The sequence below is a fragment of the Cryptomeria japonica genome, chromosome 9, assembly GCF_030272615.1.
Source record: "Cryptomeria japonica chromosome 9, Sugi_1.0, whole genome shotgun sequence".
Lineage (NCBI taxonomy): Eukaryota > Viridiplantae > Streptophyta > Pinopsida > Cupressales > Cupressaceae > Cryptomeria > Cryptomeria japonica.
In genome coordinates this window covers 471,608,979-471,629,389 of record NC_081413.1, presented here as the reverse complement: position 1 = coordinate 471,629,389, position 20,411 = coordinate 471,608,979, and the positions used below count along the sequence as shown (strand labels likewise).

The following is a 20,411-nucleotide window of genomic DNA, read 5'->3' as shown; positions in this document are numbered from 1 at the left end:
GTTCTTAAATCCCTCATTGAGGAGATCGGTGATACAAAGAGATTCCGGGGTGAAGTTCTCCAAGATATTGTCTCACATTGTGAAAGGGCCTCTTGCAACATATTAAGCCAAGATAGAGAGCTGATTCCAGAAGAAGAAGTTCTTGCTGATTTACGGATGAGGATTCATAATGAATGTTGGAGCGAACAATACTCGGCCGCTTCAATTCAAATGTTGATGAAACACCAAGTCTTTTTGCGTGAAATCCAGTCCATCCTGGATAAAAACAACTCTGCGCTCCTCCGATGTCATGACACTATTGTGAAGACCATGGTTGTTGCCAAGAACACCCATGAACCGAATCTCGAGGAACTACAAATGAGCATCCAGAAGTTTAAAGGATTCGTGTCTTCGCGTGCTACAACTTAAGTGTTTTTCAACACTTAGTTGTATTTTTTCACTTTTGTAATCTTTAGTTGTAATTTTGTTTTGACAAGTTACATGTAAAAGTATTTTTTGTAAAATGCAAACTTAACTCATTTTCTTGCACTTTTGTAATTACATGTTAAGGCAACTACAAGTTGTTTTCAGTTAGGACTGTAGTTGGAATAAGTCTTAGTTAGTTATTAAATAAGTCTTGGTGGTTGAGAGAATTTCTCAAGTTAGTTGGGATCCTCCCACCTTTTTCTCATGACTCCTCTCCTATAAATACTTGAGGGGGTCTATTGTAATTTTTTATCTTTTGGAAAGCAAGCAAAAACTCTGGCAAATTTACAGCAAAGAAGTCTTTGAGTTTTCATGTGTAAATTTTAAAATTGAAAGGAATAGAAGAAAATTGCTCAAGCTTTGAGTCTTTGTGCTACATACTTGAGTTTGTGTTCTATATTATCTTTCTTGCAAGTGTTCCTTAAAGAGCTTAATCACATCTGATTTGTAGTCTTTGTGCTGCAAGTAGTTGAGGTTAATATAGATTAAAATAAATATTTTGTTGAGAGAAGCTGCAAGTCTTTGTGCTTTCACTTGTTCTTAGGAGAATTTAGGAGTAGATTTTGTGAGAAATAGCTGCAAGTCTTCGAGCTTATACTACTTCCCATGGTTTTAAGTAGAAAAGAATAAGATATCCCTGTCTTTGAGCTGTTATAATTTGTTCTTTATGGCATTAATATAGAAAAGGGTAGATAGGACTTAATATAATCAAGTCTTTGAGCTTGATATTGATGTCCTATACCGAAGGAAGTGACGGAAGTCTTTGTGATTTCAGTAAACTTCATTTCCTTTCTCTCAATTCATTTGAAAGTGGTTACTGCTGTTTATATTCAATCGCTATCCTTTTCTGTGAAGAGAAAAGGATATTGTCTTTCTTGAAAGCAGAAGAAAGATTGTTGTCCCATCCTATTTTACTTTCAAAGTTGTAGTTAGATAGGGGGAGTCTTCCCTTAATTAAGAGAGTTTTACTCACACGCTGTGGTTGAAACCACAATTTTGTATATTTCCCCAAGTGTACAAAATTTTCAACCAACAAGAGAGTTATGCCATATGTGATGGGAGAGATGTTGAACTTGGTAGGTAACAAGAGGTTGTACATGGAGAGACCGTCATACATAATGGAGAGAGGGCTTGCTAAGGTATACAAGGATGATGCCCAAGAGAAGCCATACGTAGGGCACCACTTCTAATTTTTTTAAAATCTTTTTTATTTTTCGCCATACCTTAATTTTTTAATTCAGCTCTCAATAAATTTTCTCAACATTTGGCATTTGCACTGATTCTAAAATTCTAATGAAAATTTTCTATTTTCTCTACTTGCCATCATTTTTCTTTTTAAATTTAATTTTTCTTGACCGTAATATTTTAATAACTCCTTTTTTAAGATTTTATCTCACTCGTCAACCCCCCAAGTTTTCCATTTTTTTCCAAGTCCATTATTTTTTGTTTTCCATTTTCCAAATTCCCTCTCTTTTCCTACTATTTTTTGCTTAAGTTAATTTCCCTTCACGATTATTTATATGCTCCACATTACATATTTTTATCTTTGTACTCTTGGATGTATCGTTGATAACTTTACATGCTTTCAACGATTGCTCTTCACTAAAATTTATGGCTTCAAGAAAATTACATGTTGACCGAAATACCTCATAGTCCTCCATTTGCCAATGAAACAGGCAATTTAGGGAACTCATCTCTTCTTCGAAACAGTCTTCCAACTCGACCAACCCTTCATCATTGGGTTCTATACCTATCCTCCCTTCGTCCATTCGAGACTCTCCATCTTCGGATTCTGATTAAGATGATGCTAGTTCTTCGCTCACTACCTGATTCCTCAGATCAATCACGTAGTTCCTGCCATCACTCTCAATCGAGAGTGTGTTGCAGTTCCAAATGTGATTTGCCTTAGCTATGATCAACCAACTCCACCCAAGGAGTGCATCGTATGCCTTCTTCAGCAATGGGATGACTACGAAGCCCAAAATAAATTATTATCTCTCGATCGTCACTTTTTGTGCCATCAACATTCCCAATGGCTTGATGCCATGTTGGTCGACACCTACCAATTGGAAGGTTCACAACCAGAGTGTTGGTCCTCCGAGGCATTTCCAAGTATCTTCTGGTAGTATGTTTACTCTCGAGCCTCCGTTAACAATGGTGTTTGTCAGTTTCCTCCCCATAATTTCCATCTAGACGACAGGTGGCTTCCTCTCAATGCTCACCATCAGCAAAATTTGATCAATGGCCTCATTCCCTTCACGTGGTGGTTTCCACGTCGATTCCTCTTGTAGTTTACATTGTTTCTAGTTGACTGTCTCGTCACCAACCGTGTTGGTAATCGCCACTCTTAGTTGTGGCATAGTTTGAAAATGTCTATCACCTTGATGGGTACAATTGTTTGTAGCACCTACGGAACTATGTCCTCTAACTCTAATCGCAATGACGTACTTGTAGTTTAGTTGGAGCTTATTCGTTCCTTCGCCAACACTTGTTCTACTTCTACTTTGGCTTCTCGAAATCATTCTTTCTCCACACAAGGATCCAAGTACACTACCTTCTTCATCTATGTTCTCATGATTGCCAGAATTGCCTCATCTTGTTCTTCTACGTCCAACATATTAATACCCTTTTGGTTCGAGTGGTTAGTGTTTTCATGGTCACCTAGTCAACACCAGTTGCATAATAAGTGTACATTGTCTTTCTTATTATGGCAATCTCTTGAAAGTGTCCCCATTTGCTACATTGTCAACACTATATGATAGAACGTCCTCTAGAGTCCTACTGTATTTGATTTCGCCCTCCTCGTTGATTTCCATAACCACCTAGCAATACATTTTGTAGTTTTGATGGAGTAGACTCTCCCTGTGTGAAATGTACTTGCATACATCTATTCTTCAAATTATATGGACACACCTTTATTGAATGACCCATCACTTGTCAAACGTCACAGAACATCTTTCTAGGACAATTACCCTTCATGTGCCCCTCAATTTTGCACTTAGTCCACCATAGTTCATTAGTTTCTTTACTGGTTCCTTTCTCTACCTTCAATTCTTTCATCATTCTCATCATATCCGGTCATAGGGACTAAACTGTTTGTATTCTTCATCGCTACTACCTTCGTTGTTCTTGACATCGTCACTCTTCCTCTTCTAGAGAGGATGTTTTGTTTTCACTCTCGATGTCCATCGCCCGATTGTAAGCTTCGGCATATGAGGACGAAGGCACTGCCTCGTAGGATCCTCTAACCCATTCCTCGTGAACTTCGATAGTCTCTGTCAATCCACATTTAAACTTGCTAGAGCAGTCACCATCTTTCTCGCCTGCTTACTCCCTTGTGTGCCTGACCTGGGTGGATTGTTCCAACCGCTACGCTCTGGTGCTTTCCCTACACTCTCAACCACACACACATCCTCTACACATCCACCTCCAACGTCCCCAACACTCTAGGTACTTTCAAGCTCTAACTCGTTCCTGTGCTCCCTCCATTTGAGAGTCGATGGTTCAGATCCTCCAATTCTTGGTTTGCCTAAGATTGATATACAACGAAACATGTCTGTGAGTTCGAGATTTCCCTCTTCGTACACCTCATCCAACATTGACTGTACGAAGAGATGGTCTGATCATCTGACTAAATTTTCCTCAATTGTTTCTCATAATCTTCTTCTTCGTTCTCTTTGTTCGACAATCCTAAAGATCACCTGATCGCTTGGTCTTGACCATCATGTGGCCTCTTGTCGCCTTTATTGGGATCTAAGGGCATTTATCACTCAAATCTAACTCGATTTCTTTTAAGCCAAGGGCACCAAAATGTTTACCACTATATCTGATAAATTAAATACAGGAAGTAACAAAATAGATGACAATGCATACCAGATATAGGAGTAAAATATATCCTTATTCACACATGAAATTATTATAGAGAAGAAGACCAGAGATGGTCAGCCAAGGATTCAAGTTCATCCGACTTTACCATGCTACCTTCCTCGATAGTACACAACATATTTAACGGAATTGATAGTTTCCAAGAAGACACAAATGTCAACCAACTGAGACATAACTATGTGAAAGTGACAACAAATTTAATTTGGACAATTACTACTGTAATGTCCCTTACCTGATTAACATAATTAATCTATTTCAATATACTAAAATAGATTCATAGACTAATCATGAAGCCAATGATTGACATTATTCAATTTATTAGTTAATAACAAGTGCCTATTTATTTTCCTCATTAGATGATTATTTTCATTATTCATAGTTCTTAATATAGATATCAAACCCTGCTACTACTTCAATTTTAAGAGAGAAGGGCCTATGTATGTTATCAAAGCGCTTAGAGACCAAATACAATAGGTTCCCTCAAAGTTTACAGATCCAAGCCCTTACCTATCTTGGGTCTATCCTCACAAGGCTTATGGGTCGCTTATCCCCACCCTATCTTGGGACTTAACATATTGCTTGAATTTAGACTGCCCCTCTTTGAAACATCTCATCCCCATCATCTTAAATACTGATAATAGCAGCAAAAATGAAGTTGTATTTACAAATTCCTCTTATTGTCTATTATCTTAAGAGTTTTTCCTAATTAACAGTCTAATATTATTATTTTTTTACGGTTCATGACATTGTTTGTGTGTCTATACACACACACACACACATATACATACATACATACATACATATATATACATACATACATACATACATACATACATACATATATATAGATATATATAAATATATATATATATATATATATATATATATATATATATATGTATATTTCAGATATAGTTTCAGCAAATTATTCTTGGAATAAAACATTAATAGTGTAACAGTAATTTGGCAGCAAGATGCAATTCGCTGATTTCCCTTGACTCGGCCTTTCTTCCTTTTTATCCTTCAATGCCTTTCCATGTTGGAACGCTCCCCTTATAAACTCCTTCAAGGGTCTTCTTGTACATGGCTCTTGGCTTATGACTTTTTCCCTTACACCGTTTAATTGTTAGGAGACGTGCCTTTTTAATTATGAAGGCAGATACATTATGGCTGAATATTTATGCTTTGGGGTTTAGGATATTAAAGATCATAAATTAATATTTAGTCATTAATTTATTAAATATTTAGACATTGAATTAGTTTATTAAATTAATATTTAGACATTAAATTAATTTATTAAATATCAGTCATTGATTAAATATAAGATAGAAAATAGAAATTTGTTACATAAGAAAAAAAATTAATAAGGTAAGAAATAAGTCAACTGGTTATATATATCAAAGGAAACATTGGGAAAGAATAGGACCTAAAGGTGCAAGAACGAGGAAAGAAAGAAGAATCACTTGTTTGCGATTTGTAGCCTACAAGTGATCACATGGAAGGCAAAGATCAGTCATCATGTGGGATTCTTAAAGAAGGTGAGAGCTTGTTCACAAGCTCACTTCCACCATATGAGAGTTTGGATCAAGAGGAGGCACCAAAAGAGGATGACAAATTGTACAAGGAAACAATGATCTTCAATGGAGAAGAATCGCTTGGTTCATCCATAAGTAAGGTTTGTAAAAATCTCTATGAGGAATTTAATAAGCATGCTACAAGAGATGAAGAGGTGCTTGTGAATGTTGAGAGCATGACACAAAGGTATGACATCCATTCTGATTTTTGCAACAGCAGTTCTAAATCCTTGCTTCATCATGAGCCAGCATCCATTTCACATAAAGATGATGGTATTGTTGAGTCTTCCCATGTTGGATTTCAAATTGAAGGTGTCAAACATGAAGTATATATTGTGGATTCAAGCCACAAAGGTTCTAATTTTATAAATCATACCATGGAAGATTTTAAAAGGAAACAAGATATGTGTAACAGATGGTTACAAAGAGCTAAGCAAAACAGCACCTACAAGAGATCAAGGAACGATGCAACCAGATTGATAATGCAAGGTAACAAAGGGAATCATACATTAGATCATTATTTCTTCCAAAAGAAGATTGTATACAAGTGAGGCATGCAAAGGAAGATCTTCTTGAGGTAAGCAAACAAGAAGAACATGTTGATGTGTGTGAACAAGAGAAGAGGTATGATTCTGAAAATTCAGTTTGGGCATTTAGTTTGCATCATGAGGTTCATGAGTTTCCTCTTTTAAAGAGTCCTTTAAAGATTTTGTTGAAACTTAGTAGCTTTGGTAAGATAGATTATTGAATGAGAAACTTCATTTATCTCTCATTCAATCATCTACCTTATCGATATAACTACAATATAAATGTAGACCTCATGATTAAATAAATGAACTTGCTATAATCATCTTATATGCATAATCGATCATATTACTTATGCTGTGATCAGATCAGACTTATAACTATCATAGCTATCATATGATAGTATTGATTGATGCTATCATATGATAACTATAATAGTTATCATTCTAATCGCACATTAATACCGATCGGCTGGCTGACAATTATATTTGACTTGACCCAATCATTTATCGGATGACTTTATTAATTGACGTGCCCCGATTATTAATCGGTTTAACATGTTAAAAGACGTGACCGATAGTTATCGGTATAACACACGTTGATATGGCAATCTTAAGTGAAGCGGTGCCTATGCACCGATCAAGACATGTCTTGATCGGGCATGTCAAAAGACATGACCAGTCAAGGCATGCCTTGATCGGTGAGCATAGACTATAAGTATATGTCAATGAAGTGTTGTAGATGCATCGAAATAATTAATGTTATCTTCAGCAACCTGTGGCATAAGAAGGAACAGAAAACATCAGTAAAAGAATAATAATAATATATATAACTTCAGACTTGAACATAAATTTGAATATCATTTACAGATTTAAAACTATGATGATAATGGACACACTTGGTGGACCAGCCACTAGTGTTATACCTATTTGTGTAGAAAGAAACATTATTGATTCCATTTTAGTTAAACATGCATCATCCATAACAGAAAAACATTTGCTAAGATCAAATGAGGCAGTTTGTCTTAGAGAGCTGATTATAGAGACTAAGAGATTGCCTAATAGGAAGATCTTACGATTCGATAATGTTCCGTGTGTTTTGCATACTACACCATGGAGTTGGTTAGTAATGAAAAACAGATCAGCTTTAGCAGCTAGGAATTTATGTTACTTGCAGCAGGACACACCTCATAGACCAGCACTCATGGAGAAACAATCTTCCCTCAAAAAAGATACAAGAAAGAACAATGAAAACACCTTGGAAAAGTATGAGCATAATTCTGTTTTTTTGAGTTGGGACAGCAATTTTGTGACATCACATAGGCACAAATCCAAGAAGGATAGTGGTGACAAGAAGTGTAGAATGGTAGACATTCATGAGTGATAGATAAGTATGAGGTAATAGTTGAAACCTCAATTTTCCAACAATATGATTTTATACCAGCAGTTGAAGGGCATGAATCAATTTCTGATGTTGTTACCTTGATGGAAGCATGATGATGACATAGCTTCAAAACATGAAATGCTACAAGATAGGGCTGCCAAGTGTATGCAAGTGTACTCTAGCATTGAAAACTTCGAAGGGACCAAAAGAAAAGGTACAATCAGTCCTAAATCTCTGATTAAGGACAGCAGCACTATATTCCTTTACACTCATATGAGTTAGCTCCCTATACTCATGAAAAAGTAAGTGCTATTGACTCTCCAATTAATGGTGTACAAAATGTACAGGTTAGACATAATATTTGTGATGATGCATCCTATGGGAGGACTGAATTTGTAAACATTGGAACAGTAACATTAAATCAGTCCCAAAGAATGAAAGAAACTTGGCTGGTGAAGGCAAGGAATGCCAAGTTGATGACTCATCAAGCCAAGCCTCATCTTCAACAGGATTGTGATTCACACGACTCCATAGATGATGAGAACTAAGAGCTCTCTAACATTCAAAATTCTGAGTTATCGGTGATACATTTAGTGGATCAACCACTCATGGTTTAGCATTGGGTATTAATGGAGACAACTACAATACAACTATGGATTTGTCACCTATTTCATATGCTTATGCAGCCTATTTACCTTAGTTGGAAGAAGGAAGGCCAGTGTAACCAGGTGAGCCACCTCCCTGGCGCTGTTTACTGCCAGACCAGCATGGGTGGGTGGGAGAAAGAGCTATTCCCCTGAACGGCACTTTACAGCTGTTTATTGGTTAGGTTGTGACATAATTTTCATGGATTCATGGTTGACACGTGGCTATCCTACATGGTTATACATTGCATTTTCAGATTTATCTGGGTCTACATCAGATTTTGGGTTGCATTAGAGTGTGTGGAGACTTGTTCACTTAATAGGTAAGGCGTATGATATGGGTTTCTTTCTTATGCATGGGTATACAGACATCATTGACTTCACTTTAGTTGCTGGTCTGATTTATAATTGAAGCCTTGAGGTGGAAGTCTAACAGCTCATGAGAGGAGTTTTCAGTATGTCACACACCTTGGGACAGCAGCCTATGATAGCATCTATGAAGGCAAACTTGGAAGGTACAAAATAAAGATGGGTCTCATGTTGATGATCAGCCATCCCCCATCTTTACATTGTTTCATTCATCTTGTTGTTACATTGCATGCAAGGTTTGACACAATGCCTTTGTTTCATAACAATATCATTTCTTGATCACACTTGGAGAGTATATTTGGTGATGAAGAAGACATCATGGAGCATGTAGAGGACAGTAGTACTTCATGTTCGACCTTTGGGTTTTGAGTTACATCACAAGGGTAGAGGGCTGTTCTACATTTCTGAGCATGGAATTGTCAGCCATAGTTCATTGTGTTAGAGTTCTCACAATGGTGATAGATGGTTGTTTCACATTATTGATCACAAAGACTTCAGTTTGGTCCTTAAGAACAGCAGCTGGTTGGAGGATTTGGAAAGATTGGGATCATTCTTTCTTTTTTGGAGGTTGGTATAGCAATGAGATTCCATCATCCTTTGTCATTGGAGGTACTTGCTGCATCATTTTGAGTGGGATTTCTAGCAGCATGTGGTAGATTGACATGACTGATTCTGCACTTATAATGATCATTTTTCACATCCATGGGAGCTCATTCAGATTTAGATGGGCATTTGGCATTCGTGGCATGTTAAGAGACATCTATTCCTCCACTTTTCTTTCGTGTGATAGCGTGCTGATTTAGGATTGTTAGCCCCAATTAGAACCTGTCAATATTTTAAAAATTTTGGTGTCAAACTATTCACATTGATAAGCTCATGGTCAAAAGAAGTTATAAATAAGGGTTTTCACATTGACAAAGTACAATGTATCGGCCTTCTCACCTACTTGCCAAAGTAATCTAAATTATCGATTGGTGTTATCAAAGCATGTTAGAATAACATTTCTTTATTCTGTCAATGGTCAATAATGTAATTAGTAGATAGACATCTTAAATGTCTACAGTAGCAAGTAGTTAGAACTAGAAGTAGTTGATTCCATTAATATCTATACTTCTTTGTACTTCCTATATATTGTAATATTTTCTAAGCTAATAGACATTGTATTTTACCAATGAATCTTTTATTTTCACATGGCATCAGAACCTTCTATAGGTTTTGAAAAAAATCTTCTTATGTAAAATTTTCATGGCTTTTTTAGAAGCTTTAATTCGAAATTTTTGAAGGTTTTTTTCCAGCTCCTACTTCGTGTGGATTTCGGCCATTCGTGGGTTTGTTCGAGGGCATTTTTACCCTACCCAAGTCTTTTTTTTTCAGCCACGATTTTTGCCCTTGACCCGCAATTTTTCACGATTAAATGTGGTATCCGGTTGGGGTTTTCTGCAAATACATCGCGATTTTTTCGCACATCTGTTTTTTGGTTGTATTTTTTGTGCGATTTGTGGTTCGATTTCTTATTCGGCAGCCATTTTCACCTAAGTTTTTTGTTCGCGGCAATGCCTTTCTGTGTTGTGCCTACGCGACGAGGGATTTTCACAATTTTCATGCGATCGACAGTCTTTTTTCACGCGCTGCGACCTTTGGCTTTCTACAACCTACACGACGGCTCTCTGCACGCAATTTATTTCACACGACACGGACTCTGCTATTTCCAGCGATGGATTTCAGAATGTATTTCCGGCGACGGCTTTCACCGTGTATTTTGGTAAGATCTCTGTGTTTTTTGACGACCAGGGTTCAGCCAACTAGGGTTTTATCAAAACCCTCAAATTTTCTAGTCAAAAAAAATTTTAAACCACAGATTCTTGGTGGGTTTTTCGCAAGGTTTTCTTGGTCATCATCAATTTTTTGGGTCTTCCAACAAATTTAAGCCTAGAAAACCGTGCTAGGGTTTCAATTTCTACCTTCGAATCCGAGTTGCAGATTTTTTTTAAAAAACCCTCTATTTTCATCAGTTGGTTTTTGTGCATTGGAATTTGTGCCTTCACCAGTTCGACATCGGGGTACATGATGGCATCTTTGGCAAACATTATGCTCGAAAATAGCCAAAAATTCAACAGCCGCAACTACAACACCTGGAAGCAACGCATGTTCACAATTTTTGAATACCGATGTCTTGATGCAGTTGTTCTGGGCATGTCTCAACATCCAACTACTGCCAGAAAAGATCAAGAAAAATGGGATGAGCGCAACTAGGAAGCAATCATGCTCATTAAACTCTCTGTCACTGATGAGCAGCTACCTTAGGTACCATCCGAAAAAACTATGAAGGAGATATGGGATCATTTGAAGAGTGTTCATGAAGCCTCTAACAAGAGCAGAGCATTCTTTCTGAAGAACATGAAATGGATGAGAGGACACCTCCTCAAGATCACTTGACAAAGATCAAGGATATTCATGATCAACTTGAGGTGATTGGTCGCACAATGGAGAAAGAGGTCATGGTCGTCATCACTCCAAAGAGTTTGCCCAAATTTTATGAGCATTTCATTGAAATGCTCAATATCACTTCCACTAACATCGATTTGAAGTTTCCCGATCTTTGTAACAAGCTTTTAGAGCAAGATCGGTGGCGACAGCAGTTTGGAAGTAGTACTAGTTCTACCTCCACCGAGCAAGCGTTCTCTGCCAAATCTTTTGCTAAGAACAAAGGGAAGGCTCAATCTTCTCAACCTTAAGGCTCTGGTTCTTCTCAGGACAACAAGAAGAAGAAGAACGTTCAATGCAATCATTGTCATAAGTTTGGTCACATGAAGGCCAAGTGTCGAATTCGATTGGCTTCTAAACAAAAGAAGCAGGGAGGGTCTCAACAAAAGGCAAATGTCGCAGAGAACTCAGAGCAGAAAGAATCTGCATTCTATGCTTTTATGGCCAAGAGAACAGCAAATCCAATACACTCTTCTGCCTAGTATATTGATTCAAGGGCTTCGCGGCATTTTACTCATCACTGGGATTGGTTCACGAAATTTGAACCATCCTTGGATTCAGTAATCTTCGGAGGAGAAGAGTACACAATTGCTCGTAAGGGCACTGTCCAGATTCACTCAGGAGGTAGAAAATTAATTTTTCTTCATGTCTACTATGTTCCAGGCATGGAACATAATCTTCTCTTCGTCAACCAGATCATGAAGTACTCTCCTCAATTAGATGTTGTCTTCAATTCGTCCACCTGCAAAATTGAAGATAGGGAGACTCGTACTACAATCACTAAGGGACTTGAGGATCATGGTTTGTATAGACTTGCTGATTTTGGCGATTCTTAGGATCACACTCTGGCTGCTAGAAGTACATCCATCAAAACAATTTGGCACCGGGGTTATGCGCACTTAAACATGCACTATCTCTCTCAATTATCTCAGGATGGTTTGGTTGCTTGTCTACCTGAGATCCAACCTCAAAATCATGGGGTTTGTGGAGCCTATCAAGCTGGGAAGCAGCATAGGACACCATTCTCGCATGGCAATTCTTGGCGAGCCTCCAAGGTCCTTCAATTGGTTCACATTGATGTATGTGGACCAACAAATACACCTTTTGATACTGGTTGCAGGTACTTCTTGTTATTTGTTGACGATTTCAATCGAAAATGTGGGTGTACTTTCTCCAGAATAAATCAGATGTGTTTAGCACATTTCTGCAGTTTAAGGCCTTACTTGAGAAAGAATCCGGTTCTCAGATTGTCACTCTAACGTCAGATAATGGGGGGGAGTTTTGTTCTAATGACTTCTCTACATTTTGTGCTACATAGCATTAAGCGCCAACTCGCCACACCATACACCCCTAAGCAAAATGGTGTTGTTGAACATAGAAATCGCAGCATTACTGAAATGGCTCATTCTATGATAGAGCATAGAAATGTTCCTAAGAAATACTAGGCCGAAGTAGTTTACAAAGCAATCTACCTCCTGAATTGGTCACCTACACATGTTGTTAAGAAGATGACTCCTGAAAAAGCCTGCTCAAGATGCAAGCCTAAAGTGGGTCATTTGAAAGTCTTTGGTTCTATTGCTCATGTTTGGATTCCTGACGCCAAGTGTGCTAAGATGGATTCAAAGAGCCAAACGCTTGTGTTTACTGGTTACAGGGACAACCACAAGGCCTACAAGTTGATTGATGTGGAGATAGATCATCTCATTTTTAGTCATGATGTTGTGGTTGATGGGACTACTGGTCCATTTATGCCTACTACTACTCCTTGTCCTACAACTCAATCTGTGCAGACTTCTGATGTTGGTGTTCATCTTCCTCTTGGTTCCCATGATGGGAGGGCTTCAGAGAATTCAGACTCTGAAGATGAGGAATCTACCGATCCAGCACCACCTGATTTTCCACAGGATTCACATCCAGATGACTTTGTTCTGGAAACTCCAAGGGATGTTGTTCCTCCAATGCCAGATGTTGGTAGTTCTACCTTTAGGCCTAAATGGTGGGCCAAGACAATAGGAGATTTTCGTGATGATGAACTTCTAGAGGATAGATCAGTTCGCTGAAAGATAAAGCAACAGAATATAGTCAACTTTGCACTTATGGCCAACATCCACAGCATCCATGAGCCCCAAACATATTCAGAGGCTAAAGGCATTCCTGAGTGAGAAAAGGCTATGGAGATAGAATACCATAGTCTTCTGAACAATAACACTTGGGTTCTTTTTATCTGCCTCCTGGGAAGATACCTATCAACTATAAATGGGTTTATAAAGTCAAGTATCATACAGATTGTACTTTGGATAAGTACAAGACCAGATTGGTTGCTCAGGGATATACACAACGGGAGGGTATTGACTACGAGGAGACTTTTGCTCCTACTGCCAAAATGAGCACAATTCGTCTTCTTCTCGCCATTGCAACTCAGTTTGGATGGAAACTTCACCAGATGGATGTTAAGAGTGCATTCCTTTACGGTGAGTTGCAAGAAGAAGTTTATATGACTCAACCTCCTGGCTTCAAGGTTCCTGGTAAGGAACATTAGGTTTGCAGATTGGTAAAATCTCTCTATGGCCTGAAGAAAGCCCCTCGAGCTTGGTACTTCAAGATTGATCAGTATTTGGTTGAACATGGTTTTTAGCGCAGTCCCTTTGACACTAATTTGTATGTCAACTTCTCCGGTGATGATATCCTTTTTCTTGTTGTCTACATGGATGACTTGATCATTACTAGCAATTCAGCACATTTGATGACAGCCATCAAACAGGACTTGTGCCAAGCTTTTGACATGACAGATTTGGGGCTTCTCCATAATTGCTTAGGTGTCGAAGTGTGGCAGACTGATGATAGTATCTTTATTTCACAGTGCAAGTATGCCCGCAATTTGCTTGACAAGTTTCGAATGCAGGATTGTAAACTTGATTCCACGCCTATGGAGAAAGGGTTGAAGTTATCAGCCAAGTCTAATTCACCTACAGTAGACAAAACCAAATTCAAGCAACTAGTAGGCAGCCTCATCTACCTCACTGCCACTAGACCTGACATCAGTTTCGTTGTCAGCTACATCTCTCGCTTCATGACGGCCCCAAAAGTTGATCATTGCATTGCAACGAAGCGAGTGCTGAGATATGTTAAAGGCACTTCAAACTATGCCATTTTGTATAGCAGGTGCAACGATCCAAAGCTGATTGGTTATAATGACTCAGATTGGGCAGGATCAATGGATGACAGAAAATCCAATTCTAGGTATGTATTCAGTTTGGATACAGGTGTCGTCAGTTGGAGCAGCAAGAAGCAACAGGTTGTGGCTCTTTCCTCGATCGAAGCCGAATATCGGGGAACAGTCAAGGCCGCATGTGAGGCAGTTTGGCTCCAGAGGATGCTCTCTGACATGCAGATGCCGCAAGCATGTCCTTCTCCCTTGTATATTGATAATAAAGGGGTGCTCGAACTGGCCAAAAATCCAGTCTTCCATGAACGTACCAAGCATGTCGAGCTTCATTGTCACTACATATGCAAGCTGGTAGAAGACGAATCAGTTCAGTTGCAGTATGTTCCAACAACGGATCAGACTCCGGATATTCTCACTAAATCTCTGAGCTCGGATAAGTTTGTAAAATTTGGGGGGGCAACTTGGTGTTTTTGATAGATTGACAATTAAGGGAGGGTGTTAGAATAATCCTTTTTTATTCTGTTAATGGTCAATAATGTAATTAGTTGTTAGACATCTTAAATGTCTACAATTAGCAGGTAGTTAAAAGTCGTTGATTCCATTAATATCTACAATGCTTTCTAATTCCTATATATTGTAATCTTTTCTAAGTTAATCGACATTGTATTTTACCAATGAATCTCTGATTTTCACAAAGCAAGCCAAAAGTTCAACAAGACATTGTTTGTGGAAGCTATCGGCAAGTTTTTGCACTTTGTTAAAACACCAATAAGAGTTGTGAAGGAGCTCATGTGGATGATATGCTATCGGTCTTTTCAATGGACTAACTAAAGCAATGATGAACCTTTATTAACAACACCTCTAAGTCGCACATCGGCATTTTTGCAAAGTGTTCTAATTGATGCAGTTGATATGTGGTTTGAAGGAAAAGCATTATTAAAGGAGGAAAAAGTGAAATGAAGATTCATTCTAGACTTGTTATTTTGAAAGAAACTTTTCCTTCAGAACTTGAGAACTTTAACTTGCAAATTCAATAAACCCTAGGACAGAAACCCTAGAGGTTTTGGCTATTTGGACAAAAACCTAGATCAGCTCCATTAGTGAATTCATCTCAAGATTTACAGTTGCACATCACTAATCAGTTTTCATGCAGCTTCGATGATCCATCTTGCAGATCTTCAGAGGGTTTGATATCTTACGTATGGGGGCACTCCGAGTATGTGTTAAATGATGGCATTATGCAGTTTCTGACTTGTAACACCAGCATGTGTTTGTAAACACCAATACATTTCTAGATCAAAAGAATATCAATTGGCATATTTAGATTCTATGTATTTCATCGATTCATTTGCTTGGAAATCTATATTGTTCATCTTGCATGCTTAATCTGCATGCTTGCACGTTACAATATTACATTATGCTGAAATAAAACATGAGAAAAATACAAAACCTATATAAAAATTGAAGCAATATCTAAGTTTTGGATATTACAAATTTGCTAATGGAGGATACGAGGCAAACATGGATCAAGATCAGTAGTTCTATTGTGATGGATAGCTGAACTCATAGTCACATGCCCAATTGGTTGTTATTTGCTTCGAGTCATGGATTGTTTAGGGAATCGTAAGGATGCAAACTTCCAATTTAGTATTTTGAGAGAGGCCATAGAGGAGTTTGAAGCCTCAAATGTTGTATAGGTGGTCATTGATTCAGCATGTGTGCAAATTGGTTGACGTTGGAGGGTGCTTACAAGCACATCTTTTGGACCCCACATGTTTGTGCATTGAACAATGCATTGAAAGACAAGGGGAAAATAGATTGGGTGAAGCAAGTGGTGGCAAAAGCTAGAGACATTAAAATGTTCGTTTGATACCACCACACCTCGCTCTCTTCAGGATGTTTTCAAAGGAGTTCCTCAAACCTGTTTTGGTAAGATATACCAATTACTCCATTTTGTTAGAGAAGATGCTTGAGGTGCATAAGCCTCTACAATTGATGATGGTGAATTCAAAATGAAGTAGATGACCTAATTCAAGCTCTACTAAAGGAAGAGGCATCAAACAAAGGAACCATGATGACGACCGTAGGTGCACTATGAGGTAAGACATTGTTGATTCTATTAAGTATTAAATTGCAGATTTTCATATTAAATTTGTAATTTTAATATTTTAATTTTACTATTGAATGTTTCAACTTTGAAAGTTTCTAACTTTTCAGTTAACATGTCAATTAATTCTTTTGAACTTTTTGTTTGCATTTTGCAAATATGTTTGCTCTTTCATCTCCCCTGTTGTAGATGTCATTAGATATGTTGATATGGACTTGCCTAGTCTTGGAAAAATATATGAGACATTTGATAGTATGTTTGGAATTATAAAGTAAACTATTTTGGCTAAGGATATTACCTTAGGATTATATGAGCAACATATTAAGCCCACTGTAATGCAGAAGTGGAACACAACGAGCACCCCGCTTCATGTGGCAGCCATGCAATCCCAAAGGGTATGCACCAAAGGCTTGAACGTTGCCTCCTAATGACAAAGAGGTGAAAGAAGGGCTAATGAAGGCCTTTTGAAAGATATATTCAAATGAGTCTACAATACTTTGCACACAATGGCTTGCCTTCACAAATCTTCATGTGCAACATTCAGTAAGCCATAGGCAAAGATAAATAGAGCTACATTAACTCAAACTGACCCTATTGGATGGTGGCCATGGCATGGGAAGGATACACCAAAATTGAAGATACTTGTCATTCGCCTTCTTTCACAAGTTGCCAGTTCCTTTGTTGCAAAGAGGAATTGGTCCACATATGACTTAATCCACTATATCCAAAGGAATAGACTTACATCTAAACGAGCAGAGAAGATAGTGACTGTGCATAGTGCTCTTCAAATTCAAAATCGTTAGACTCCAAAGTATCAACAAAATCCAGCTTTACGGTTGGATATTAATTCTATATGTGTTGCCTAGATTGACGAAGAGGTACTAGAGGGATTGGTTCGTATTCCGCTGGATGAGGCAGACCCTCACAGTGGTAGTGACTCAAAGGAGGACTCCAATTATGATGCAGTATTAAGAGATGCAGATTAGGGTCAACAGTGTACTCTTCTTCTTCTTTTTTGTATTACGTATTATAATTGAAAGTGAAACTTGTAGCCTTTGGGCATTTTGTTGTAACTTATATGCTATTTTTTAATATCACATGCATATTGACTATAATTCAAAAAGCAATTTGAATAAAGTTTGAGTTTGACATTTGGCATTTGCTAATTTGTTTAACTTCATCCCCCTATCCCTTGTCGTCCCCATTCCCCAAACTTGGGCTAACATATATCAGAACTACAGAACTGTTGAGGAACTACAAGAAACCTTCAATTTCTCAAGATCTTTAGTGAATTTTTTGCAAATTAAAAGTTTGAAGTTGTGCCCAGAAATCTTGATTCCAAAGAATGTAAAATACATCTTAATGCTTTTCTTCCAATACTATGTCAATGAATCCATTCATCGTTTCATCTCGTCTATTTTCCTCGATGTATTTGTAGTTACTCCCAAAAATCTAGGTGAATAGTTTTTTTGGCTAAACCATGTCTGTTCTCTAAAATCTAGGTGAATTTTGAGTAGCTCACTTGAAGGATTTGAATATAAAGATTTTCCCCTCTTATCAGAAGTTCAGAACCATTAAGGACGTACGACAAACTTCCAATTTCTCAAGGTCTTAGAGAATTTTTTGTCACTTGTGATCAGGGGCAAATTAGAAGTTTCATTCTGCCCATAGTTCATGATTCAGAAGAAGGTAAAATATGTCTTAATATTTTTCTTCCAATATCATGTCAATAACATGCATTCATAAGTTCACCTCTTCCATTTTTCTCTATGTTTTCTATAGTTACTCCCAAAATCCTATGAAATGCTTATAAAAATCTATTCTCATATCCAGGCATTCTGCCCCATTCAAATGTGGAGGAAATCCTTTTCAAGATTTATGTTGCTCATTGAATCTTTATGCCCATCTCTTACACAGACTCCATATATTTCGCAGTACACATATATGGGATTACAATTAGTACCTCAATCCCAAAATTCATTTCCACTAGGCCGTACACTATTTTTTTCCATTTTTCAAAGCATCACCCCATTATGTAAACTACTAGAAAGAGCAGAAAATTTCATAAAATACTCCTAGCACATTTGTAAACATTTTTGACACTGTCAAGCTACCATCTAGGAATTTCCAAAACTTCTTGCATGCAATATCCATATGCTATTTTGGCTTGGATGAGATAGCAACTCATTTTTTTTCCATTTGAACATTATTTATTAGCATGTATAACCATCCACATAAAAAACATCATAAATAGTGTAAATATATATTCTAGCTTTCAATACAGTGAGCATCTCCTTAAAGTAGAGATAGGTAGTTTTGCACACCACAAATAATATATTCTGTTGGCCAGACAAATTAAAACAATAACAAGAGCATAACATTCATCAAAATTTCAGAAAAGTGAACCTTTTAGTCCCACGAGATCTTGTTAAATCCACTTGCCTTCATTAATTAGAGGTATTTATCCAGTTATCATCCTCAAGGAATGATATGCTCTATATATCATTATACCACCAAATCCATATAACATTTCTCAACATTTCAGAAATGTGACCTCCTTACAGTCCAACTACAACTTTATGACTGCATTTACAATCAGCCTTAAGATGAAATTATCCAATCATCATCCTTCAAGAAATCATTTACTCTATCTATCCTGACAAGCATCAAATCAGTATAATAATTAGAAAGGCAAAAGTTCAAAAGTACCTCAGAAAGTAAACCACCTCCACATCCAATGTCAATAATTCTCAATCCTTCAAAAGGCCTTGCATTATTTGGATCTTTTCTGAAGAAAAAACAATGGATGGAAGGAATCAATTAAGTACAAAGATGTTTTACCAATTGTTCTAACTCTAAAACTATATAACAGATACCCTAATTCATAGTAAACCTGTACATAGATTTATTGTAGGTGGCATACCTTTGTCAGTGTCAAAAGTTAAAACATATTTCTTGCTATGGATATAAAATTTCAAAGTTACAGATTCATTGAATTAAATTGAAATGTCAAATCCATCAAAGCTTAAGTGCAATAGGTCTTTTCTACTCTGGTCATAGTGGCTAAGCAAGTCTTCTAGAATATAATAGACTTCTCTGGTGTAAAGTAGAAATCACTAGCACTAGTCAAGGACTACAACTTTGACGAGTTGGCATATTTATCAGCATGTGGCTTCTGACAACATGATACAGTAATATAGTTAACATGCATATTTAAGAGTCTTTATTAACAATTACAAAAGAGCATTCTTATAAATTAAAATCCTGTGAAAAAAGGTATCAAAATGCTTAGCTTTCATACATGAATATGGTCTATGCTACTTTTGAAACAACTCATTTATGGCTAGTACAACCAACAATCCACTCAGCATTTATGCCTTTCATATATAACATTGCATGATCAGAATCAAGACAACCATATTTATAGTTTAACTAGCCAAATTAGTTACATATACAAAAACATTACCATGTGCCATACAAGCCTCTTCGTGTGAGCTTAAGTAAGGTACAGCACAATCAGCCTTTCAATAAAGAACTGACAAGTATTTTCACTGCCCAATGAGGCATTTTAAGGTTTCACATTTGCAAACTGATGTGCAATTTACTTCTTTGTGTGTGTTGTGTTGCCTTGATATCTTCCATTCTCACATAGATGTAGTATATTTTTTAAGTAGCAAAGTTAAAAAAACGGTGATGCCAAAGCAACTGCTATGACTGACACTGTTTACTACCACCTTTGTATGCAGTTGCTCAGTCACTGGCACAAATTGATTCATATCTCCATATAAAAAGGGGGGATTGAAAGTTGG

General features: G+C 37.3%; 1 protein-coding gene across 5 annotated transcripts in view; it reads right to left on the bottom strand.

Annotated features, from left to right (window-relative positions):
- LOC131075944 (ubiquinone biosynthesis O-methyltransferase, mitochondrial) overlaps positions 1 to 20,411 on the bottom strand; it is a 220,005-nt gene that overhangs the window by 115,679 nt on the left and 83,915 nt on the right. For all 5 annotated transcript variants that reach the window (XM_058012923.2, XM_058012926.2, XM_058012921.2 and 2 more), the window contains one exon: positions 19,312 to 19,390. In XM_058012923.2, coding sequence (XP_057868906.2) covers positions 19,312 to 19,390 — 79 coding nt within the window. The remainder of the gene's footprint in view (positions 1 to 19,311; positions 19,391 to 20,411) is intronic.